At 37.9% G+C, this 26,423-nt stretch overlaps 2 protein-coding genes across 2 annotated transcripts; both read right to left on the bottom strand.

Moving 5' to 3' along the window:
* Positions 1–402: 402 nt before the first annotated feature.
* Positions 403–4,946, bottom strand: LOC148252735 (uncharacterized). The gene is made up of 4 exons (XM_088210353.1): positions 4,755–4,946; positions 4,377–4,505; positions 4,196–4,256; positions 403–482 (listed from the first exon to the last, which is right to left on the bottom strand). The coding sequence occupies exons 1-4, from the start codon at positions 4,944–4,946 to the stop codon at positions 403–405; spliced, it is 462 nt and encodes a 153-aa protein (XP_088066479.1).
* A 12,730-nt stretch (positions 4,947–17,676) lies between these two features.
* On the bottom strand, positions 17,677–19,554 carry LOC148252734 (uncharacterized). The gene is made up of 3 exons (XM_088210352.1): positions 19,321–19,554; positions 17,975–18,306; positions 17,677–17,824 (listed from the first exon to the last, which is right to left on the bottom strand). Exons 1-3 carry the CDS (start codon positions 19,552–19,554, stop codon positions 17,677–17,679), a joined length of 714 nt encoding a protein of 237 aa, XP_088066478.1.
* Positions 19,555–26,423: the final 6,869 nt, after the last annotated feature.

The following is a 26,423-nucleotide window of genomic DNA, read 5'->3' as shown; positions in this document are numbered from 1 at the left end:
CCTCTACGATTTGGAGATAGAAAAGACCAAAAAAATAGACTAAACTGAGAAGACAAGCATGTTAAAAGAACAGGAGGGTTAAAGAAGGCAATTCACCAATTAAAATCGAGATAGAACTAAACCTGATGGCACAAGAGCTTGCCCAAAGGGAGTTGGCTGCCCCACCTAAAAACCAATAGCCTTTCTACATTACCTGAACTTGGATGTACCTTCCGAGCTGAAGTCTGGCTTGATCCATCTGTTGCCCAAGTTTAGAGGATTAGAGAACGAGAACCCACACATGCACCTTAAGGAATTCCACGTAGTATGTTCTAGTATGAAGCCACAAGGACTATTTGAGGAATAGATAAAGTTGAGGGAATTTTCTTTCTTGTTGGATGATGTAGGCAAAAACTTGCTATTCTACCTAACTCCTGATTTGATCAAAACCTTGGCTGAGATGGTCACATCATTTTTGAACATATTCTTCCTCTTCTTCTGTGCTGCAAGAATAAGAAGATAGATATGCAGAATTAAGAAAAAAGATACCAAAAGCCTTCATGATTACTAGGAGAAATTCAAAAGGCTATGTGCAAGTTTAATGCTACATGACATATCAGAGTAGTCACTCATCCACTACTTCTATGAGGGATTACTTCTTTCAAAAAGAAGAATGTTGGATACGACCAATGAATGTGCCATAATAAACAAGACACCCTAAGAAGCTAAAGAGTTAATATCAATTATGACAGCCACCACATAACAATTAGGAGCTCCATGGAATACACCAAGGAGGGTAAATGAGGTAAGTATCTCATCCCTTGAACATCGAATTTTTAAACTAACTCACCAGGCACAGAATATTGTTGCATAAAACACACCACGAGTGAGGGTCTATGGAATTTGGGCACACTCAAGACATCCAACAAATTTATGCTCCACGCTATAAAAGGATGACCAGTAGCATGTTAATGTGGTTGGAGGATTCAATAATCAGCCGCAAAAGAGATACAACTTATATTTTAACACATACAATCCCCAATGGAGAGACTACCCAAACTTTAGCTACGGGTTGAGGCAGCAGAACTTTCAACAATATCAGACTAGGTCGTCTCTACAGCAAAAATTAATAATCCCAAAGCAAGATATGTCCCTTAAAGAAGTTGTTAAATCCCTTGCCACTAACACTTAGGAAACGAGGGCTAGTATCCAGAATCTAGAAACCCATATGAGCCAACTAGCGACGTCCATGAGCAAATTAGAGTCCCAGGGTAAACTGCTCTTTTAGACATAAGTAAACTCGAGGCCAAATATGAGTGCAGTCACACTACGAAGTGGCAAGGAGCTATAAGAAAATCCTCACCGGCCAAGCCTTGGGCAAGGCTTACAGAAAGGCACTAAATCAAAAGCCTTGAGCAAGGCTCCCGAGGCTACTAATGATGAAGACATCCACCAACCAAAATTGGATTCTAATTAGCTAGCACCATTTATGATCAAACCACCTTTCTTGGAAAGATTTACCAAGACAAGGAAGGAGAAGGAAGACTAAGAAATCCAAGAGACCTTCCACAAGGTTGAGGTAAATTTTCCCCTATTTGAGGAAATTAAATAAATACCTTGATACGCCAAAATTTTAAAGGTGCTATGTACTAACAAAAGGAAGTTAAGCTGCAACGAAAGAGTAAGTGTGGGGAGAACGTGTCAGCTACCATACAAAGGAATTTGCCCCCCAAATGCAAAGACTAAGGTATGTTTGTCATTTCATGTAAAATGGGTACCTTGCACATAAGAAAGCCCATGTGTGATCTTGGGGTCCTCCATCAATATGATGTTATTATCCACCTACTCCAAGTTGAATGTTGGACAGTTGAAGGAGATGGGTGTGACATCCCTAGTGCAAATCAAGTCATAAGAGTGCCAAATACATAAAAAGATTACGAGTTCATGATAAAAATTATATGCAGCAGAGCAAATTATTACAAATCTCTTACTAAAATATATGAGTTCCAATTACACATATATATAACTGAGGCCAGAAGTGGCAACAAAACACAAAATATAAAAATACAAAAGGGTCATTTCTTTCACTATGCGATTGGACTCATCAGAGTGTGAGACAAGTCATGCACTTAAAGTTTGTAGATCTCGAAATTCTCATAGACTTCTAGGGGTAGGTCAGCGATCGGTTCCTCACTATCTTCCTCATTTGAGGGGTATAGAAAGGATGAGTTCTATATACTCAGTGAGAAAAACAGTATTTAAATAACATCGTAAGATTTTAGAAGTGAATAATTATATCGTTAATATTTATTATCAAGTCACGTCAGGGTCCTTTCTAAATTTTTTAAAATAATTTTATTTATTAAGGAAATATTAGATCCATCATATCATAGTAATAACAATCAAATCAAAATCATACTTAACAATAGAGAAAATCAAACAAATCATTAAATGCTTGGATTTTCATGTCATGCTTTACGAAGTCATTCTGACTTCCATCTCCGAGGGCAAATACGGATTTTTGACTACCCATGTGGAATGACCATATCATATATATAACGACAATTTACTTACATACATTTCCAGCTTGCCAAACCATGGTACAATCTATGATCACGGCTGTATCGACCACAGTGGTCCTATCAGATATTCTGTAGCTACGGTAGTACTTAGCGAAAGGTGACCCGTAACAGATATTTGCGTCACCGCTCTTGTCAAAAGGTACGCTATCATCCACAGGGAGCGGTCCACTTACGTCTTTCTAGACCAGATGGGGGAGGAGAAAACAGAAATCTCTCATAAATAAAAGGCCTAACGAGACACTTAATACATTATGCATGTCAATACAGATACATAAATTTTCGGACCATTCAGGCTTATTCCCCTTTTATTTTCTCTTTTTTTTCATAAATATTTCGAAAAAATTATCACTAGATTCATGTTATTTAATTTATATGCAAATCATCAAGTGCCTATAAAATCACAAAGCATGCTTGAAATCAAGAACAAATCACTTATTATACATAAAACATGCAAAACACAAAACACAAAACACAAACTTCATAATTTAATTTTCTAAAAAAGTTCCTTAAGATGTTTAAGAAAATACTAAATTCTTTAGTGATACCTCGAAGTTTCCTACACCTTTCTTCTTCTTCTCCTCTCCTTCTCTCTCTCTAGATCATTTTATCTCTCTAAGCTTTTAAAAAATGGAAGAATGAAATAGAAGTGATCAGGAAAAATGGAAGAAAGGGGTCCTTATTTAGAGAAAATAGGGACCGCTGGATTTGTGCCAAATGGCAAAATTCGGTGAGGAGAGAGACTTGAGCGAAAGATGAATGATTTGATGCAACGCGATAGCAGTGCAAAAAATGGAGTAAGAATCCTCAATCGGCAGCGACTCTCTACCCAAGGCGGTGACACACTGCCCAAGGCAACGACACACCACCCAAAGAGGCGCATGGAACCCAAGGGCGGTGGCGACACACTGCCCGAGGTAGTAGTGCACCTCACCAGGCCGATCGCAAGCTACAGGCCTAGCCTGCAGGCGCCGACCTACCCTATCGCATGCAGGCCTACTGCGCGCAGGCCTATCCGCGCAGGCCTACTGCGTGCAGGCCTATCCACGCAGGCCTACTGCGTACAGGCCTATCCGTGCAGGCATACTACGTACAGGCCAACTACACACATGCCTATCCATACAGGCCTACTGCGCAGACGACACGCGCACAGGGTGCACGGGGTCTGCCCTGTCCGTGCGCGATATAATGCATGCGGACTGGCTTGTCTGCGCACGACATGATGCGCACGCAAACTCGCCTCGAACGGATGGGACGTGCGCACAGTGTGCATGTCTTGTGCCTAGTCGAACGCGCACGCATGCGCACAACGTGCTGCACTCGCGCGGGTGAACCTCTCTCGCGAGCATTTTCATCTGAGATTTCACCCCATTTTTTGTTTTTCTCCCGAAAATTATTTTTAAATAAATAATAATAATAATATATAAAATAAAATAAAAATAAAATAAAAAATAAAATAAAGATAAAGTAGTGAAATCAGCATAAAATTAAAATCACAATTTTAAATCATGAATTACGATATTAAGCTATGGGATAAATTTAAATAAGTTTTGGTAGCCTTAAGCCCCGAATAAATAAAGATTTTTAGGTATAAATTTAGCGTGGAGGTGAGCGGGGTGTTACAACAAGCACATTACCTTTAATGGGGTGGTAGTGGATCTTATAGTCATAGTCTTTTAGGAGGTCCATCCAACATCTCTGTTCGATGTTCAGTTCTCTTTGAGAAAATAAATACTTCAAACTTTTATGGTCAGTATAAATTTCAAATGTATGGCCAAATAGATAGTGGCACCATATCTTCAAGGCAAAGACAATTACAGCCAACTTCAGGTCATGTGTGGGGTAATAACACTCATGAGATTTCAGTTGTCTTGATCTATAAGCGACTACTCGACCATGCTGCATCAAGACACATCCTGAACCTATGTGAGATGCATCGCTGAAAACCTGAAATCGCTTAGTATTGTCAGAAAGGATCAACACTGGAGTAGAGGTGAGACGATACTTTAACTTAACAAAACTATCTTGACATTCTTCATCCCAAACAAAAGCTACACCCTACTTAGTGATGCGGGTCTAAAGAGTTACAATCTTGGAAAACCCATCAATGAGTCACCATTAGTAACTAGCCAAATCTAAGAAACTAGGTACCTCGACGACATTGGTTGGCTAGTTTCAATTAATTATAGTTTTAACTTTGAAGATATCAACAGAAACTCCTTTGTCAGAAATCACATGACCAAGGAAAGAGACTTGTTCCATCCAAAAAGAACACTTGCAGAATTTTGTGTACAAGTCATTCCGACAGAGGGTCTCCAATGCAAAGGACAAATGGTCTGCACGTTCTTCGTGGTTCTTTGAGTACACCAGGATGTCATCGATTAACATGATGAAATATTGATCCAATGCATTCTAGAAGACCCTATTCATAAGATCCATGAAAATAGCAGGGGCATTAGTCAATCCAAAAGGCATACCTTAAACTCGAACTGACCGTATTGCCATCGAAAGGTTATTTTGAGGATATCTTCTTCCTTCACTCTCAACTAATAGTACCCTGATCTGAAGTCGATCTTGAAGAATACTATAACACCTTGCAATTGGTTAAAGAGATCGTCAATACGAGGCAAGGATTACTTATTATTTACCGTTACTCGATTAAGCTCTCTGTAGTCAATACATAGCTGAAGAGAACTATCTTTCTTCTTTATAAACAGCACTGGGCACCCAAAGAGAATGGCTAGGGAGATTGAATGTTTGCCTAAGAAGCTTAGAGAGCTAGTTCAGTGCCACTCATGCAGTAAACACGCTTTGAGATTGGTTGAGTTCTTGGAAGTAGATCGATGAAAAATTTTATCTCCTATGGGGAGGTAGACCAGCAGCTCCTCCAGAAAGACACAAACCATAGGAATGGTAAAAACTGCAGTATCAGTGTCAATGTTTCTATTTATTCAAAGGTTATAAAATAAAAAAATCCATGCATATAAGTTTTTCTCTAAGTTAATAGACAAATGTTTATTTCATTTTTAGTGAACGAAGGGTTTTGTTATCACAGTTAATAATTGCATTATAGTTCTCTTAGCAATCCATACCTAAAATAATATCAAATCCTAAAAAATCTAAAAATATGAGGTCCGCTAGTAGTTTGATTTTTTAGGCTTTTATCTTATAATTTTTGTACACACGAGCTTCTAAAAGTCCTCTATAAGGAGTTTTTATTCTAATATTTCATTCAAAGGTTCAGCTTTAATATCTAAGTTACAAACAAAAGAACAATAAATAAAAGAGTGGGTAGCACCTGTATCAATCAAAGCTCAGTCAATACTGTCATGGATAGAAAGCATACCATGGATAATAGTAGGAGTGATAAGGGCATCAGGCTCATCGAGATGATAAACACATCCTAGGGTGACATTTTTGACCATGCCCTTTGGCTGCTGAGGACAATCCCTCACGAAGTGCTGAGTGCTCCCGTATTTATAGCACGAGTTATTTAAACACTGACAAGGCTGATCACCATGAAAACGACCACAATGTTGATATGGTTAGGCAAGTTGGGTGGTATTTCTAGTGGGTGGAAATAAGGCAGGAGGAGAGATAACTCGAGATCTCTTATCAGGATGGCTATTAACAAGGTCGGGCAACCTTCTTCTTTATGGTTGGGGTGGGTGTTGTTGCTATTGAGTGAGAACTCATGTCATGTGTTGGTGTCAGGCCGACATAAGGTCTTCGACCAACTGTGCATGTTCGAAAACCTTAGTATAGGAGTTAAATCTCAACATTGCTACTCGGTCGTAGATATCTGCACGAAGATCATTCAAAAATTTCTTGGCTTTACGACTCTCAAGGGTGACCATCAAAGGGGTAAACCTAAAAAATTGGATAAACCGGGCTACATACTAGGCAATAGTCATATTTTACTAGCGGAGGTCTTGAAATTCCTCCTCTTTCTTTTCTCAGACGTATACAGGGAAGAAGTTCTCAAAGAAGACATCCATGAAAACTTCTCAGGTGGTAGGGGAGGTTAGGACATCTTTCTCTAGCTGCCACAAGTGCTCGGCTTCTCCAATCAACATACAGGTCGCTAAGGGAACTTTCTGCTCTTTGGTCAGGTCTAGGACAAAGAAAAGTTTTTCTATTTGTAGGATCCAGACTTTTGCAACTAAGGGGTCAGAGCCTCCTTCAAAATAGGGTGGGTTAAATCTTCTAAACTCAACAATGTTATGGGATATGGATCTTTCAACTTTGTGATAATTAGGACCATGAGGGTGTTGACAGTGGTTTTCTTGGTTTTGACCTACTATTGCGGTTAGACCTAAAATGGCTCGGAAAAGCTTAATAAAATCAACCCTGGTTGTTGGATCTTGGGCCTCGGGTTGCCTAGCTCTTTCTACAGAAAGTTTCTCCCTCGAATCATTTTGGTCCTACAAAATAAAAAGGAGACAACGAGTTGGTGGACTAGTTTTTCAAGAAAGGAAATATTCCAAGTATCTAGAGTAGTTTTTCCTAGACTATAGCCTTGGTGTAAGGGATTATTCTGCGTAACTACTCTGATATCATTTGTGACATCCCAAATACTAATTAAAACATAAGGGTGCCAGATATAAAAACATATACAAGTGCATTAAAAATAATTATATGCAGTGGAATAAAAATATTATAAATCCCTTACAAAATAAGTTTGAGTTCTAATTCTTATAATATTGAGGGGAAATAAAAATAAATACAAGCCTTTTCAAAAGTTGAACTCATCAGAGTGCAAAATAAAATATACACTCGTAATGGTTTATGGATCCACATGATCCTCATAGGTTTCAATGGGTAAGTCTACAAGCGGCTCCTCACTATCGTCCTCATCTGATGGGGGGTCATGAAAAGGGGTGAGTTTGATATACTCAGTAAGAAAAATAATATTTAAATGACATTACCAAGATACTAAAAGTAATTTAAACTTAGAAATAATACCTTATCCATTTACCATTGAGGAACATGCATGTGGGACCATTTAAATCATAAAAAAAAACATTATATTTTATTTAAAAACCATCAACATCAACCAATCATCAATCAATCATATAATCATGTCATATAAATAGAGAAAATCAAACAAATCATATTATATCATGCTTTCATTTCATGTTACTTATTCTTCACACAAAGCTATTCCAACCTCTATCTACTGAGGGCAATAGAGATTCCCAACTACCACTGTGGAATGGCCATTTCATTTTATAACATTTTCAGCATACTTGTGGCTTTCTAAACCACAACACATTTACGACTTGCCAAACCATGACACATTCTATGACCACAACCGTGCCAACCATATTAGTCCTATATGTAAACTATAGTCACGACCGTACATCACTAAAGGTGACACCTACGATCATATCGTGTCACCATTCTCGTCAGAAGATATGGCGTCATCCACAAGGAGTAGTCCTCTCACATTTTTTTAGACCAAATGGGGAGAAACAGAACCCCTCAAAAATAAAAAAAGCCTAATGAATCATATTAATTTAAATACCATGCATGAAAATATCCATAATCCTTTCACATGTCCGTCAAAACACATCATGCTTCATCATCTCTTATCATGCCATCATATTCATCACGTTTATTTATTCCCTTATTAGAACAATGCAAATCATGCAATATCATAGAATATTTATGTAAATATATTTAAAACATAGATATAATTAAACATGTAACAAGCCATCTCATATTCATGCATTATTCTTTTTGTTAATCTAAAAATACTCCTTAGAACGTGTAAAATAAGGGACTGTTAGATTTTCGCTTAGTGGCGCAAATTCGTGAGGAGAGAGGGAGAGAAAAAGTTATTGACCTGATGCAAAAACTAAAGGATGTGATTGATGGATGATTGACAAGATGACGACAATGCAACAATGATATGAAAATTAAAAGCATGTCGCCGAAACGGTGGTAGCACGTCGGCCGAACAGTGGCGTACACCCCCCAAGGAGCGATGCACAACGCCCAAGCCTACTGTAAGCGTATGCCTGTTGTGCATAGGCAGTGCCTGCCGCGCACTGTTTATGCGCATCGGCACAGGTCCCATGCTGGCAGCACGCGTGCGTGTGGGCGGCTCGTGTAGCTCGCGCGAACGAGAAAATTTTCCTCCAGCCCTTTCTGTGGGATTTTTTCATCATTTTCCTACTCTATTTTTCCTGAAATTTTTAAAATTAGTAAAATGAAATAAATAAAATAAACAATTACATAATTAAATTAATAAACAAATATGTTAGTTCATAAAAATATAAAAATTAAATTTTAAATCCGATTTCATTTGATAACCAAAACATAAATTTAAAGAGTTAGTGGCCTTAGGGCCGGAATAAATAGAGATTTTACACAACAATGAAGCGCAAAGATTTTGGGGTGTTACACAAGGCTTATACGGGTATGACAAATCATTGTCTAGACATCATGGCTGCCACAAGCCCTGGGAAAATGTAGTACAAGGGCTCAAAGTAGAGTGATGCTGGCCTTGGGCATAACTAGTTCAATTGGCACAATCCTTGGGCAACGGTTGGAACGTCACTCTCAGCATTGGGCAAGGCCTATGCGGTTCTTGCAGCCCGATGATCTAGTGGCCCTACGCGATTTCTCTTATAGCCTATAACAAAGAAGAAAGCTCTAGTTAGTGTGATTGTTAATAACAAATATATCTAGAAAGAAAAAAATGAAATGAAATTAAAGAAATAGAAAAGAAACAAGAAACCAAATGGGTTGCCTCCCATTAAGTGTCCTTGTTTACTGTCCTAGGCTAGACATTACCTTTTAGCTGTCAATGGTTGTCTATAGGGGTCTCTAGGATGAGTTCTTCAACTTGTAGCACTATAAATTCTTCATAGAAAGTTTTGAGTCGGTGTCCATTTACCTTGAGTATTTTGTGTGTGTCTAAACTCTTGATCCCAACTGCTCTGTATGGGAATGTGTTCGTGACAATAAAGGGGCCTAACCACCTAGAATGTAATTTTTCTACAAACAACTTTAGATAGGAATCATTTAGTAGGACTTTCTATCCTATATAGAACTGCTTTCTGGTGACCATTCAACCATGGAAAGACTTTTCCTTCTCTTTATATATTTGCAAATTTTTGTAAGCCTCATTTCTTATCTCCTCCAATTCTTGTGGCTACAATTTCCTATGTTCCCCAACCTCTTCTAGCTTAATGTTGCAGCTCTTAATTGCCTAGTAGGCCTTATGTTCTACCTCCATAGGCAGATGGTAGGCCTTGCCAAAAACTAGATGGTATAGCAACATTTTAATGGGGGTTTTATAGGCTACTTTGTAGGCCCACAAAGCATCCTCTAGCCATAAGCTTCAGCCCTTCTTGTTGGGGTTAACCATTTTCTCTAGTATGGATTTCACATATCTGTTACTAACTTCTGCTAAGCCACTGGTCTACAGGTGGTAAACGGTGGAGGTACAGTAGGTGATATGGTACTTTTTGAGGAGGGTCTCCCTAACCCAATCACAAAAATATGTCCCCCTGTCACTTATCAATGCACGGGGTACTCCAAACTAGATAAAGATATGAGTTTTGATGAAGTTGACAATAGTTTTGGTGTCATCGATTCTTGTAGCCTTAGTTTCCACCCACTTGGAGACATAGTCCAAGTAAAATATATGAGTTTCTAAAGGAGGATGGAAAGGGTCCCATGAAATCCATTCCCCATACATTAAAGATTTCACAAACCAGGATGGGTGTTAATGACATTTGATCCATGTGGCTTATATTTCTTGTTTGTTAGCAATTCTCACATGTTTTACAATAGATAAATGCATCACAGAATAGGGAAAGCCAAAATAACCCGCACTCATAGCACCTTCTGCGCTATGCGTTTAAGACCAAAGTGTCCCTCCTAAGTATGAGAATGATAGAAGTTCAAGATGGAAGAAACTTATACTTCAGGGACACAGTGGCAGATGATTTGATCAGCACAGAGCTTCTAAAGATATAGGTCATCCAACATATACTTTCCAGCATCCTTTCTAACTCTATCTCTTTGTACTATAGACAATTTAGTTTGCAGTATGTTGGTGACCAAGTAATTAACTATGTCAGCGTACTAGGGTGTGGTCTGATGTACTGAGAAAAGTTTTTCATATAAGAATTTGTCTTTTAATGTCGCAGACTCTCTATTTAACCATACATGACTAAGATGATCAGTAACCAAATTCTCGATACCCCTCTTATCTTTTATTTCCATATCGAATTCCTGTAGTAGGAGAATCCATTGGATTAGTCTTGGTTTGGCTTCCTTTTTCTTCAACAGGTATTTCAATGCCACATGATGTAAAAATAAAACGACTTTAGTTCCTAACATATAGGAGTAGAACTTTTCTAAAGTGAATACAACAATAAGTAGTTCTTTCTCAGTGTTCGAGTAATTTACTTAAGCACTATCTAGAGTTATGAAGGTATAATAAATTATGTGTAGGTCTTTGCTTATTCTCTGCCCAAGGACAATGCCTACAGCTTGATTGTCGGCATCACATATGATTTTAAATAGTAATTCCTAATTTTGTGGTTGCATAATCGGTGATATCACTAAAGTCTCCATAAGCATATCAAAGGCTTCGCTGTAGGGCATGTCAAATTTAAAAAATTTTCTTGTTTTATAGCAATTGACACAGAGGTTGGGTGATTTTAGAAAAAAATTTAATAAACCTCCTGTAAAACCAGCATGTCCGAGAAATGAGTGAACCTTTCGTACAGTTTTGGGGTGAGGTAGATACTTGATCACATCAACTTTTGCTTTGTCAACCTCTATGCCTTTCGACGACACCATATGCCCCAAGTTAGCCTTTGGTCAACCATGAAATGACACTTTTCGTACTTCAGGACAAGATTGGATTCAAGGAACTGTTTTAGCACCTTTGTGAGGTTATCTAGGCATTCACCAAAGGAGTCACCATAAACTATGAAATCATCCACGAAGACTTCTATAATATACTCCACAAAGTCAGAAAAGATGTTGACCATGCACCACTAGAACGTAACTGGGGTGTTGTAGAGCCGAAGGGCATTATCCTATAAGTAAATATGCCAAAAGGACATGTGAATGTGGTTTTTTCTTGATCTTCAAGCACAATTGGGATTTAATATAACCTCAAATAATCGTATAGGCAATGGTAATGTGTTCTCCCAGCAAGCCTTTCTAATATTTAATCGATGAAAGAGAGGGAGAAGTGGTCTTTCCTTATGGAGGCATTTAGTTTCAAGTAACCAATGCAGACTTTACATCCATTTTGTACCCTGGTTGATACCTTCTAACCATATTGCTTCTCTATTACTGTTATCCCAGTTTTCTTTGGCACCATTTGTATTGGACTCATCCATCTGCTGTCTGAAATCTAGTAGATGACTGGCATCCAATAACTTTAGGACACCATTTTTACCATATCCATCATTGGTGGGTTCATATGTCTCTATGCTTGTCTACTGGGTTTATTGTCCTTCTCCAAAAGTATTCTATGCATACAGGTGGAAGGCGATATCCCTTTGATGTTAGCAATAGTCCACCCGACTGCTTCCCTATGTTCACAGAGTACCCTGATCAACCTTTCTTCTTCTGTATTGCTCAACTTCTTGGAGGTTATCATTGGAGAGTTCCTCCTTCTCCCAAGAAAATGTACTTTAAGTTCACTGGCAATGGCTTCAGGTCTAGTTTGGGGGCCTGCAAAATAGAAGGTAGAAATCTGGTGTGAGAAATAGCAAGATCAAAATATAAAGCATTACCTCTTAGCTATTTGGATTATTTTAATTCAAATACAGCCTCTTACAAACTCTTGCCAGCAACATAATCTTCCTCTAAAATCCCTAAATTGTCAACATTCAAAGCATTACATAGTACAATATTCACTTCATCACCAAAACATAAATAAAAATTTTTGCTTGAAGGAATTTATGATGTCCACACTGTATACACAAGACAAGTCAGTAGAGTATTTCATGGCATCATGCACATTGAACTTTACCACCTCTCCATCGAATTCCATGGTGAGGGTACCAACTTATACATTTATTTTGGTCTTAACACTATGATGAATGGTCTCCCCAATAGAATCTTTGATGAGTTTGGTGATTTAACATCCTCCATGTCTAACACATAAAAATCAGTTGCAAAGATAAAATTGTCTACCTGAACCAACAAATCTTCTAAAACTCCCTCAGGGTAGACAACAGACCCGTCAGCTGCTAGATAATGACACCTGTTGTAATACCCTACTCATCATCACACTAATTTTGTACCTAGAAACCTCTATTTATTCGGGGCTTAAGACCACTTAAACTCATTTAAATTTATCTCATAGTTTTATATCGTATTTCGTAATTTAAATTCATAATTTTAATTTTATTATTTTATTTATTTACTATTATTATTTTTTATTAAAAATAATTTTCAGGAGAAAAATGGGAAAAAGAGGCAAAATCCTGCGAGAAAGGCCCGCCCATGCAAACATCACATGCTGTGTCCGAGCATGCGTACGTGGCCAGTGCAGGACGTGCACACTATGCACACCTCCCGTCTCCGTAGGGGACAAGGCCAGTCTGCGTGCGCGTCCCATCGCACGCCAAAAGGTAAGTCCACATGCATCACATCACGTGCAGATAGGGACAGGCACCGTGTACCCTATACACGCGTCGTCCACGCAATAGGCCTGCGCGCGGTAAGATAAGTCAGTTCTAGCAGGCTAGGCCTGCAACACGTTGCTGGCCTGGGGAGGTCAATGCCACCTTGGGCAGTATGCCACCGCCCCTTAGGTGTTATGTGCCACCTTGGGCAGTGTGTCGTCACTGCCTTGAGTGGAGAGCCACTGCCAATTGAGGATTCTTCCTCCATTTTTCTTACTGCCGTTGCATTGCATCAAATCACTCATCTTTCACTCAACTTTATCTCTCCTCACCAGATTTTGCCACTTGGCACAAATCCAACAGTCTCTATTTTCTATAAATAGTGTCCTCATCACTTCTATTTCATTCTTCCATCCTCCAAGAGCTTAGAGAGAGAGTGAGTGATCTAGAGAGAGAAGAAGAGGAGAAGAAGAAAAAAGGTGTAGGAAAACTTCAAAGTTTCGATGAGGAATTTAATATTTCCTTAAACATCTTAAGGAACATTTCTAGAAAATAAAAAATTATGAAGTGTGTATTTTATGTTTTGCATTATTTATGTTTAATAGTTCCAACAAAGTGATTTATTCTTGATTTCAAGCATGTTATTTGATTTTATAGGCACTTGATGATTTGCATATAAATTAAATACATGAATCTGGTAATAATTATCTAAAAATATATTAAAAAAAGAAAAGAAAAAGGGAATGAGCTTGAAATGGTCTGAGAAATAATTGTATATATATTGACATGCATAATATATCAAGTGTCTCGTTAGATTTTTTATCTCTAAGAAATTTATCTTTTCTCCTCCCCCATCTGTTCTAGAAAGACGTGAGAGGACCGCTCCTTGTGGATGATGGTGTATCCTCTTACGAGAACACTAACACGACTATTTGTTAGGGGTCATCTTTGCCTAAGTATTGTCATGGCTATAGAATATCTGATAGGACCACTGTGGTTGGTATAGTTATGGTCATATATCTTACTATGGTTTGGCAAGCTGAAATGTGCCTGAGCAAATTGCCGTTATATATCTGATTTCGTCATACCACATGGGTAGTCAGAATGGGCAATTGGGCAATTGGGCATGTTCTAGCACCTCTGCATACGAGCTGGGTCTCAGCAATGCAACCTGGTCATAAATGTCACCATGAAGGCCCTTTAAAAACTTCCTAATTTTTTGACTTTCTGGGATGACCATAAGAGGGGCAAACCTAGACAGTTGGACGAAACGGGCTGCATACTGGACAACTGTTAGATTTTTTTAGCAGAGGTCCTGAAATTTCTCCTCCTTTTTTTCTTAAAAATAGGTAGGAAAAAAGTTATCAAAGAATGCATCCATGAAAACTTCCCACGTGGTATGTGTAGGTAGGACTTCCTTCTTAATCACCACTAAGGTTCGGTTTCACCGTTTTGCATAAAGGCTTCTAGGGGAACCTTCTATTCCTCTCTCAGGTCTAAGATAAAGAAAGGTTTCTCTATCTATAGGATTCAAGCTTTAGCTACTAAGGGGTTAGGGCCACCTTTAAAATGTGGTGGGTTAAGCTTCTTAAACTCTGCTATGTTATGAGAAATAGACCTCTCGGTTGTTTGGTATTTTGGGGCAGGAGGTGGATAAGGGTTGGCTTGATTTTATCCTACAGCTGCAGTCAATCCTTGGATGGCTTAGAAGAGTTCGGTAAATTCAGCCTTGGTCGAGTGATCGAGGCTTCAGACCACTCAGTACGTTCTACAGATGGTCTTCCTCGCATCATTCCTACAAAAAAAAAGGAAGACACGAGTTGGTGGTCTAATTTTTGAAAAGAAAATTTATTCTTCAAAGGTACTGTAAAGGTTTTTCCACCTAAGGCCTCAATGTAAGGGATTTGATCCGCATAATTCTGTTCTGATACTATTTGTGACATCCTAATGCAAATTGAGGTATGTGGGTGTCATATACAGAAATAGAATTACGAGTACATGATAAAAATTATATGCAATGGAACAAATTAATACCAAATCTCTTACAAATATGAGAGCTCCAATTACATATATAACTGATGCCAGAAGTGGCTACAAAATACAAAGTCAAAATAAAAAAGAGGGTCACTTCTTTCACTATGATATTGGACTCATCAGAGTGCAGAAACGATCATGCACTCACATTTTGCTGATCCACGGGATCCTCATAAACTTTAATGGGTAGGTCAGCTGGCGGTTCCTCATTTTCTTCCTCATCTGGGGGGCATGGAATGAGTGAGTTCAATATGCTCAGTAAGAAAAATAATATTTAAATAACATCGTAAGGTTTTTAAAGGTGAATAATTCTAGCATAAATACTTACCATTTGGTTACTTTATAGACCTACTTTACCTTATAAAATAATTTATTTATTAGAGAAAACATTACGTTAGTATAATCATAACAAACACACATCATATCAGATAATAGAGAAAATCAAATAAATCATGAAATGTTCAAATTTTTGTATCATGCTTCGCGAAGTCGTTACGACTTCCATGTCTGAAGACAGATATAAATTTATGACTACCCATGCGAAATGACCAGATCAGATACAGATAACGACAATTTGCTCACACACATTTTTGCCTTGCCAAACCATGGTATGATCTATGACAACGATCATACCAACCATAATGGTCCTATCATATATTCTATAGTCACGATAGTATTTAGCCAATGGTGACCCCTAACAGATATTTGCATCACCACTCTCATCAGATGTACACTATCATCCAAAGGGAGCAGTTCTCTTGCGTCTTTCCAGACCATATGGGGGAGGGAGAAAACAGATACCCCTCAGAGATAAAAAGCCTAACAGATACCCCTCAAACACTTGATGCATTATGCATTTTAATACAGATAGATACTCAAATCATTCATGCTTCATTCCACATTTCTCTTTTTTTTTTGTTTCTTTTATTTTTTAGGTAACCTTGCCACTTTCATATTATTTTAATCGCATGCAAATCATCAAGTGTTTACAAATCATACAGCATGCTTAAAATTGAGAACAATTCAACTTATTAAACTTATAAACACAAAAACATGCAAAACAGGTAAAATCACAAATTATTAATTTAATCTTTTTTTAATCTAAAAAATACTCCTTAAGATGTTTAAAGAAATACTAGATTCCTTACCGAAACCTTGATAATTTCTTCTACACTATTTTCTTTTTCTTCCTTTCCATCTCTCTCTAGATCACTCTCTCTCTCTCTAATTCTTTAAAGATGGAAGAATAGAAGTGTGGGGAAAATGGAAAGGAATGGCCCCTATTTATAAAAATTGGGAGCCATTGGATTTGTGCTGAAATTCGGTGAAGAGAGAGAGAAAAAGATGTTAGACACAAAAAAATAGATGAGGAAAATCTCCTCCACCGACGGCAACAGCACACCGTCCGAGGTGAGCAGCGGTGCACTACATGAGGCAACAGTGGTCTACTGGCACGCTGCAGGCGCACGACCCACCCTACCACGTGTGTAGGCCTACTGCACACGGGCCCTAGGCACGCGCACATGTGCAACACCTGTCCGTAGCAAGGTGACGTGCGAACGACTCACTTGCGCGGGACATGACACACGCAGGGTTAACCCTGCATCATGCGCGCAGATGGGACATGCACGCTATGCGCACATCCAGCACTTGCTGTGCACGTGTGCTGGCGCACAGTGCACGGATGTCCGCACGGACAGCCCTTTCCCAAGGGATTTTCTCCCATTTTTCTGTTTTTCCAAAATTTGTTTTAAAAAATAATTAGACTAAAATAAAATTAATTTAAATTAACTAAAATTAAATAAAATTAAAATAAATAAAAATCAGTATAATTCACGAATTATGCCAATAATTTACAAAGTAAATTAAATAAGTTCAAGGTGGCCTAAAGGCCTGAATAAATAGGGTTCTCTAAATAAATTAAGCACAGTGATGGGCGGGGTGTTACATCCCCCCTACCTTAGAAAAATTTGGTCCCCAAATTTCTCTCGAACAGGTCTTGAAACGTCTCCCTCATCTTGCTTTCTAACTCCCACATTGCTTCTTCTGGGGTATGATGTTGCTACTGTACCTTCACCATGGGAATCATATTATTGCATAAAACCTTGTCGGTCTATCAAAGAATCTCCATGGGAATTTCTTCATCATCATATCAGTTTGTATCTACGCTTCAGTGTGAGGAATGATATGAGAAGAGTTAGGGTGGTACCTTTTGAGCATCGAGACGTGAAAAACACCATATAAACTTGTAAACTCTCAAGGTAGAGTAAGGCGGTACGCTACAGGGCCAATGTGCTCAATGATTTAAAAATGTCCCACATAATGAGGGTGAACTTCCCACTTTTTCTTAACCGCATTTTTTCCTTGTAGGGGAAAACCTTGAGGAAAATCTGGTCTCCAACAGTGAATTTTGAGGGTCACCTACAATTATCGGCACAACTCTTCTTATGGCTCTGGGTGATAGCCAAGTTCTTTCAGATGATCGCGACCTTCTCAATAGTCTCTTGGATGAAGTCTGGTCCCAAGTGACGCTGGTTTCTGACTTCACTCCAATAAGTGGGAGAACGGCAAAGCCTACTATACAATGCTTCATACAGAGCCATGCTGATACTGGAATGATAACTGTTATTATAAGCAAATTCATATAGGGAAAGTTACTCATACCAGTTATCGCCAAAGTCAAGGACGCAAGTACGCAACATGTCCTCTAACATCTGGATCGTACATTCTGACTGACCATCCTTTTAGGGATGATAAACGGTGCTGAAATACAATCCAGACCCCATAGCTTCTTGAAAATTGTCCCATAAGTTGAAGGTAAATCTAGAATCTCGATCGAACACAATGGATGAGAGAACACCATGAAGTCGAACAATCTCATCACTATAAAGGCGAGCTAATTTGCTGGTGGAGTTAATGGTCCTTATGGGCAAGAAATGAGCGATCTTGGTTAGTTTGTCAACAATGACCCAAATAGCATTTCGACGAGAACAAGTCCTAAGCAATCTTGTGACAAAATCTATGGTTAAATGCTCCCACTTCCATTCAGGAATCGAAACACCTTGTAACAAACCATTGGGTCTCTGATTTTCTATCTTAATTCTCTGGCAAGTAAGGCATCAGGAGACGTAGTCAACTATGTCCTTCTTCGTACCCAGCCATCATTATTGACATTTCAAGTCTTGATACATCTCCATGCTCTTGGGATGGATGGATAGCTTGGAAGCATTGGCGATCTTGAGAACATCCACCCTTACAGTGACGAGAACCCAAATTTGATTCTGAAATCTAAACAGTCCATCATCTAAAATGCCTAAAATTAGAAAATTTGTCTGAAGAGAACTTACCTAAATTCTTGGTAAGTTCTTGGTCTGTAGACTGAGCTTCCTAGATTTTTATGAAGAGATCCGGCAGGGCTTAGATCTGAACAAGATAGGTGTCTTTACCATAGTAGCTAAGGTGGAGCAACTGCATGGTATCCATCAATTTCCAACTGGAGGCCACTTTTTGGCCAATACTATAGACTACTTTCAGCTTAGTGCATCAACGACTACATTTTCTCTACTAGGGTGGTAGATGATCTGGAAGTCATAATCCTTTAGGAGATCCATCCAGTGTTTCTGTCTCAGATTTAACTCCTTCTACGAGAAGATGTACTTCAAACTCTTGTGGTCAGTATAAATCTTGAAAGTCTGACCAAATAGGTAATTGTGCCATATTTTCAAGGTAAAGATAGTGATTACCAACTACAAGTCGTGGGTAGGGTAGTTTCGCTCATGAGGTTTCAACTGTTGGGACCCATAAGCGACTACTTTACTATACTGCATCAAAATACACCCCAAGCCAATATGAGATGCATCACAATAGATCTGAAATCTTCCAATAGTGTTAGGAAGTATCAATACAGGAGTAGAGGTAAGACGATACTTCAATTCCATAAAGCTTTCATTACATTCGTAATTGCAGACAAATGGTACGCCCTTTCGGGTGAGTCAGGTAAATGGAGCAGCAATCTTAGTAAATCCATCGATGTATCCCTGATAGTAACCTTTTAAGCCAAGGAAATTACATACCTCAGTCACATTAGTGGGTGGATTCTAGTTGACTACTGTTTCAACCTTGGACGAAACCACAGAAACTCCTTCACTCCAAATTACATTACCGAGGAAGGAAACTCGATCCATCCAAAATGAGCATTTGCTAAGTTTAACATACAGTTGGTTCCGGTGAAGGGTCTCCAACACTTCAGTCAAGTGTACTACATGCTCCTCTAAGCTATTGGAATACACTAAGATGTCATCAATAAATACGATGATGTACTGATCTATTGCGTGCCAAAAAACTTTGCACATGAGGTCTATGAAGGCTGCAGGGGCATTAGTTAACCGTACAAATCGTACCTGCACCGGAAGATGGTCTTCATAATATCTTACTCTTTGACTCTTAGCTGGTGATATCCCATCCTAAGGTCAATCTTGGAGAAGATCATGGCTCCTTACAATTGATCAAAGAGGTCATCGATTCAAGGTGAGGGGTACTTATTTTTAACTATTACTTGGTTGAGTTCCCAATAATCCATGCAGAGTCTGAGGGAACTATCCCTCTTCTTTATAAAAAATATTGGAGTGCCCCAAGGAGAATGACTAGGACAGATAAACTTCAGGGTAATTAGTTCAGAAGGCCGATTTTCTAGCTCTGCAAGTTCAGCACGACTCATACAATAGGCAGGCTTCGAGATTGGTTGGGTTTCAGGCAGTAATTTAATTAGGAACTCTATTTCTTACGAGGGAGGTAAACTAGGAAGTTCGATGGAATAAATATTTGAAAAGTTACAAACAATCGGTATGGAACACACAGCAGGATCAACACCCATATTCCTATTTATTCAATTTGTAAGGAAAAAAACAATAACAATAGATTTTATTCCTTTTTTAGAGACCATAAAGTTACAATTTTACTTTCACAATCGATTATTACTCTATACTTTTCTAACCAGTTCATTTCTAATATCACATCAAATCCTAAAAGATCTAACAATATTAGATTCACATATACTTTTATCCCTAAAGCCTTTATCTTATAATCTTTATATACATAGTGAGCTTCTAATAATCCCCTAGAGGGAGTTTCTCCCGTTAATATTTCACTAAAGGCTCTGGCCTAATATCAAGCTTACAAGCAAATGCACAAGAAATAAAAGAGTGAGTAGCACCTGTATCAATTAAAGCCTTGGCAGAAGTGTGATGAATATAAAGCATACCTTGGATGAGAACAAGAGTGAGGAGAGCACCAGGTTCATTAAGGTGGTACACATGACCTTATGCTATAGGCCTAGCCATGTCCTTCAGTCACTAGGGGCAGTCTTTTATAAGATGTTGAGTGTTTCCGCAACGATAGCAAGGATGATGGATATGCCGACAGGGTAGGTCACCATGTGAGCAACAACAATGCTGACAGGGTTGGGTAAGTCGGGCAGGCTAATCCATAAGTGGAGGCAAAGTAGGGGGAAGGACAACTCTAGTTCGTTTATTAGGGTGACTACTTACTGGATCAGGTAATCTCCTTCTAAATTATTGGGGTTGTTATTATTGTGTATGAACTCGGGCAATCCATTAGTATTTGGCCGAGATGAGGTCTTCGGCCAACTGGGCAAGTTCTAGCACCTTTGCATACGAGTTAGGTCTCAACATCGTAACTCGGTCATAGACGTCGACATGAAAGCCATTTAAAAACTTCCTAACTTTTCAACTTTCGTGGATGACCATTAGAATGGCAAACCTAGACAGTTGGACGAAACGGGCTGCATACTGGGCAATCATTAGATTTCCTTGACAGAAGTCCTAATATTCCTCATCTTTCTTTTTTTGAACACAGGCAGGAAAAAAGTTATCAAAGAATCCATCCATAAAAACTTCCCAAGTGGTAGGGGTAGGTAGGACTTCCTTCTTAAGTTGCCACCAATGTTTGGCTTCACCTTTAACATAAAGGCTGCTAAGAGAACCTTTTGTTCCTCTGTTAGGTCTAGGATAGAGAAAAATTTCTCTATCTGTAGGATCCAGGCTTTGGCTACTAAGGGGTCAGGGCCACCTTCAAAATATGGCGGCTTAAGCTTCTTAAACTTTGTTATGTTATGAGAAATGGACCTCTCAGTTATTCAGTATTCTGGGGCAAGAGATGGATAAGAGTTGGCTCGATTTTATCTTACCACTGCAGTCAATCCTTGGATGTCTCGGAAGAGTTCGAAAAATTCAGCCTTGATCGGGTGATCCAGGCTTTAAATCACTCAGTACACTATACGGATGGTCTTTCTCGCATCATTCCTACAAAAGAAAGGAAGACACGAATTGGAGGTCTAATTTTTGAAAAAAGGACTTATTCTTCCTAGATACTTTAAGGGTCTTTCTACCTAAGGCCTCAGTGTAAGGGATTTTATCCGCGTAATTCTGCTATGATACCATCTATGACATCCTAATATAAATTAAGGCATATAGGTGTCAGTTACAGAAACAAAATTATAAGTGCATGATAAAAATTATATGCAGCAAAAAAATTAATACTAAATCCCTTACAAATATAAGAGTTCCAATTACATATATAACTGAGGCCAGAAGTGGCTAGAAAATACAAAGTCAAAATATAAAAGAGAGCCACTTATTTCACTATGCTATTGGACTCATCAAAGTGCGGGAACGATCATGCACTCAAGTTTTGTGGATCCACATGATCCTCATAAACTTCAATGGGTAGGTCAGCTGGCAGTTCCTCATTTTCTTCCTCATTTGGGAGGAGAGTATGGAAAGAGTGAGTTCTATATGCTCAGTAAGGAAAATAGTATTTAAATAACATCGTATTTTTGAATGTGAATTATTCTAGCATAAATACTTACCATTTGGTTACTTTGTAAACCTATCTTACCTTATGAAAATAATTTATTTATTAGAGAAAAATATTACATTATTATAATCAAAAGAAACACACATCATACAAGATAATAGAGAAAATCAAATAAATCATGAAATGCTCAAATTTTGATGTCATGTTTCATGAAGTTGTTACGACTTCTATCTCTAAAGGAAAATACAAATTTCCGACTGTCCATGTGAAATGACCAGATCAGATACAGATAACGGCAATTTGCTCAGGCACATTTCTGGCTTACCAAACCATGGTACAATCTATTACCACAGCCGTACCAACTATAGTGGTCCTATCATATATTCTATAGTACGACAGTACTTAGCCAATGGTGATTCCTAACGGATATTTGTGTCACCACTCTCGTCAGAGGATACACCGTCATCCACAAGGAGCAGTCCTCTTACGTCTTTCCAGACCATATGAGGAAGGGAAAAAACAGATACCCCGGATGGAGTTAAGGGAACAGATACCCCTCAGAAATAAAAATCTTAACAAGATACTTGATGTATTATGCATGTCAATACAGATACATACTCGAACCATTCATGCTTCATTCCACATTTCTCTTTTTTTATTTTTTTTTATTTTTCAGATAACTTTACCGATTTCATATTATTTTAATCACATGCAAATCATCAAGTGTCTATAAATCACATAGCATCCTTGAAATCGAGAACAATTCAACTTATTAAACTTATAACACAAAAGCATGCAAAATAGGCAAAATCACAAATTATTAGTTCAATCTTTTTTTATCTAAAAAGACCTCTTAAGACGTTTAAAGAAATATTATATTTCTTACTGAAACCTTGATAATTTTCTCTACACCGTTCTGTTTTTCTTCTTTCCTTCTCTCTCTAGATCACTCTCTCTCTAATTCTTAAAAGGTGGAAGAATGGAAGTTTGTGGAGAATGAGAAGGAACGGCCCCTATTTATAGAAATTGGGAGCCGTTGGGCTTGCCAAAGTGGCAAAATTCAGTGAAAATAGAGAGAAAAAGATACTCGGCACAAAAAACGGAGGAGAAAATCTCCTCCACTAGCGGCGGCGGTGCACTGCCCAAGGAAGCAGTGGCCCGCCCGACGCACTGTAGACTAATCTACAGGCATACAGCCCACCCTACCGTGTGCAGGCCCCAGGCGCGTAGGGCCCTGTTCGCATGTAAGTTGACATGCAGACGACCCCACCTGCGCGCGACATAACGTGCGTAAGGTTGTCTCCATGCCACGCACGCAGATGGGACGTGCGCGCTGTGCGCACGTCCTGGGCCTACTGTGTGCGCATGCACGCGTACAGTGCACGAACGCCCGCGCGGGCAGCCATTTCCCACGGGATTTTCTCCTATTTTTCCATTTTTCCAAAATTTATTTTAAAAAATAATTAGACTAAAATAAAATTAATTAAAATTAACTAAAATTAAATAAAATCAAAATAAATAAAAATTGGCATAATTCACGAATTACGATAATAATTTGTGGAGTAAATTAAATGAGTTCAAGGTGGCCTAAAGGCCCGAATAAATACGGTTTTTTAAATAAATTAAGTACAGTGATGGGCAGGGTGTTACAGCACACAACTTAACTATGCAACAACAAAAAATGAGCTTTTTATTATAGTTTTTGCTTTTGATATGACATTAAATATCTCTTTACAAAAAAAAAATCTTAAGCCTCGTCTAATCTGATGGGTTTTTATTGTTGTAGGAATTCGATATTGAGATTAAAGACAAGCAAGAAGTAGAGAACCTAGTTGTAGATCATTTATCGCGATCAAAGAGGGCCAAAGCCAAAGAGGATAAGGTGGACATCAATGAGTCCTTCCTTAATTAGCAACTTTTAGCAATGATGGTAGCCCAAGCCCTATAGTATGCAGATATTGTAAACTATTTACAGTGTAATATAGTTCTTCTTAAGTTTTCGTATCAACAAAAGAAGAAATTTTTTTTGATGTAAAATATTACTATTAAAAAGATCCATATTTATCCAAATACTATGTAGACCAAATAATAAGGAGATGAGTTCCCGATGAAGAAATTCAGGACATTTTGAAGCAGTGTTATTCACTGCATATGGGGGACATTTTTGGCCAAATAAAACTATAACCAAAGTACTCCAATGTGGATTCTATTAGCCATCTGTATTTAAGGATGCTACTACTTATGTGGCTTCATGTGGTAGATGACAAAAGATGGGCAACATCTCAAAAAAGAAAGAAATGTCGTTAACAAATATTTTAGAGGTTGAATTGTTAGACGTGTGGGAGATTGATTTCATGGGACTTTTTCCTCCATCCTTTAAGAATTTATCAATTCTGTTAGCAGTTGACTATGTTTCAAAGTGGGTGAAAGCTGTTCCATTTTTTAATAATAATGTCAAGAGTGTTATAAATTTTCTTAAAAAGAATATCTTCACAAGATTCAACACACCTTGAGCAATCATCAATATGGAGGTGAGCATTTTTCTAACCGCTATTTAGATACCGTATTAGCTAAATATGGTGTTACTCATCGTGTAGATATACCTTACCATCCTCAAAACAAACAGTCAAATGGAGATCTCTAATAGGGAAATCAAGCGTATCTTAGAAACAACTGTAAATAAAGCAAGGAAATATTGGTCAAAGAGGCTAGAGGATGCATTATGGATATACAGGACAACATTTAAAATACCAATTGATATGTCTCCCTATCATCTAGTATACAAAAAAGCAAGTCATCTTCCAGTAGAGCTCAAACACAAAGCTTATTGGCGATGAAGTTGTTAAATTTCAACTCCAATGATGTGAGTAACAAACGCTTATTACAGTTAAATGCCTTAAAAGAATTTAGAGTTCATGCTTATGAGCATGCAAAAATCTATGAAAAGTGAGCCAAAAGGTGGCATGATAAGCACATTGAAAGGCAAGAATTACAAGTTGGCCAAGAAGCCTTGCTTTATAACTCACACCTTGGATTATTTATAGGGAAGCTCAATCCCGTTGGCCAGGACCCTTTACCAACACCAAGGTATTCCCTTATAGAAGCATTAAGCTTCAAGGAAAATAGCAAAAGTTTAAGATTAATGATTAGCTTATAAAACCGTATTTGGGATGGGATTTTGAGAAGTCAAAGTGTGCCTTAACTCTCAATTAAACCATCTATTATAAAGTCGAGCTAACGACTATAAAAAAAGCATTGATTGGGGATAACCCACTATTTATGGTTCAAGAAAAAAAAAACTTTAAAGGGCAAGAGTAGAGATGCAAAATGGTATCAGTTCTTAGTACAGAATTCCTGTGAGACTAGAGATGCAAGATGGTATCAGTTCTTAGTATAGAATTCCTGTGACTACTTTTGGATGAGGCTACTCAAACACCACACCAGGGAAGTATTTCATCTCTTCAGTGTTTTTTTTTTTTTTTCACTTTGTGCAAAATGTGTTAATAAATAGTGAGGACACTATTCATAGTAAGTTTGGGGGTATTGGATCTTTAATCATAAAACGAGCTTTAAAATGCTATTTTTGCAATATTAAATGTTTTGAACTGGTTTTTTCTTTTCTCTTTCTTTTTACACTAAAGGGTTAAGCTTCCTACCACAAGTAATCAAAGAAGCATGATGCAATTAAGATTTTATCTTAATCAAGATTGTGGTTACTTTGAAAAGACAAGAGGAGATGTTTGTAAATAATAATTAGATTAATTTTATCAATTACATCCCTTAATTTAATTGATGTAATAACAATTCCATAGGAACCTAATTAAAGTAATTACACTTGTGACATAGAAAAATGTGAGTTTGATTTTTACCTTTGATTTAGTTCTAAACTAAGGTTTAAGTGAATAAGAAAAACTAGCTAGTATATAATGGATAAGATGGAGCATAAAACACACTCACTTGTGAAAATAAATATGTAAAATGGTGAGATAAAGTGTAAAACGCACTCACTCGTACAAACATGGTTTTGGTAAAAGTGCGAGATGGAGTATAAAATGCACTCATAAGAAAATTAATTGTAAGAAGAAAAATAGTAAATAGTGCTAATTTCATTACCTTGGTTGCATTAATAAAGAGGTAAAGTTAAACAAAACATAATTTACGAATTAAGGGTAGAGACTTAGAAAGGGTGCTTATGTATTGAAATTATGAAATTTTTGTTGAGGGGTGTAAGAGGTAATAATCTAGTTATATATTGCAAAATTATTTTTGAATTTTCAACCAACTAAAAATTGCAAGAAATGAATAAAATTTCAATAATATCAACCTGAAGAGATGAACGTGGTGGAAAAACATGCTCTTAAGTATTATTTCTTTTCAGCCTTTTGCT

This window comes from Carica papaya, chromosome 8 (genome assembly GCF_054855325.1).
Source record: "Carica papaya isolate Zhongbai chromosome 8, ASM5485532v1, whole genome shotgun sequence".
NCBI classification, from domain to species: Eukaryota; Viridiplantae; Streptophyta; class Magnoliopsida; order Brassicales; family Caricaceae; genus Carica; species Carica papaya.
The sequence above is the reverse complement of the archived record's forward strand: the minus strand, read 5'-3'. Positions and strand labels throughout refer to the sequence as shown.

Excerpts from the sequence above, each read along its gene's own strand:
- LOC148252735 (XM_088210353.1), bottom strand. The coding sequence starts at position 4,946 with ATGTTAATCGATGACATCCTGGTGTACTCAAAGAACCACGAAGAACGT. Across the intron at positions 4,257-4,376 it reads CACATGACCTGAAGTTGGCT|AGATGTTGGATGGACCTCCT; the intron begins GTAATTGTCTTT and ends AACATCGAACAG. Across the intron at positions 483-4,195 it reads CCACTACCACCCCATTAAAG|CACAGAAGAAGAGGAAGAAT; the intron begins GTAATGTGCTTG and ends TTATTCTTGCAG.
- LOC148252734 (XM_088210352.1), bottom strand. The coding sequence starts at position 19,554 with ATGTGCAAAGTTTTTTGGCACGCAATAGATCAGTACATCATCGTATTT. Across the intron at positions 18,307-19,320 it reads TTTCTGTGGTTTCGTCCAAG|AGAATTAAGATAGAAAATCA; the intron begins GTTGAAACAGTA and ends CTTACTTGCCAG. Across the intron at positions 17,825-17,974 it reads GAAGCTATGGGGTCTGGATT|TTATCATTCCAGTATCAGCA; the intron begins GTATTTCAGCAC and ends TTATAATAACAG.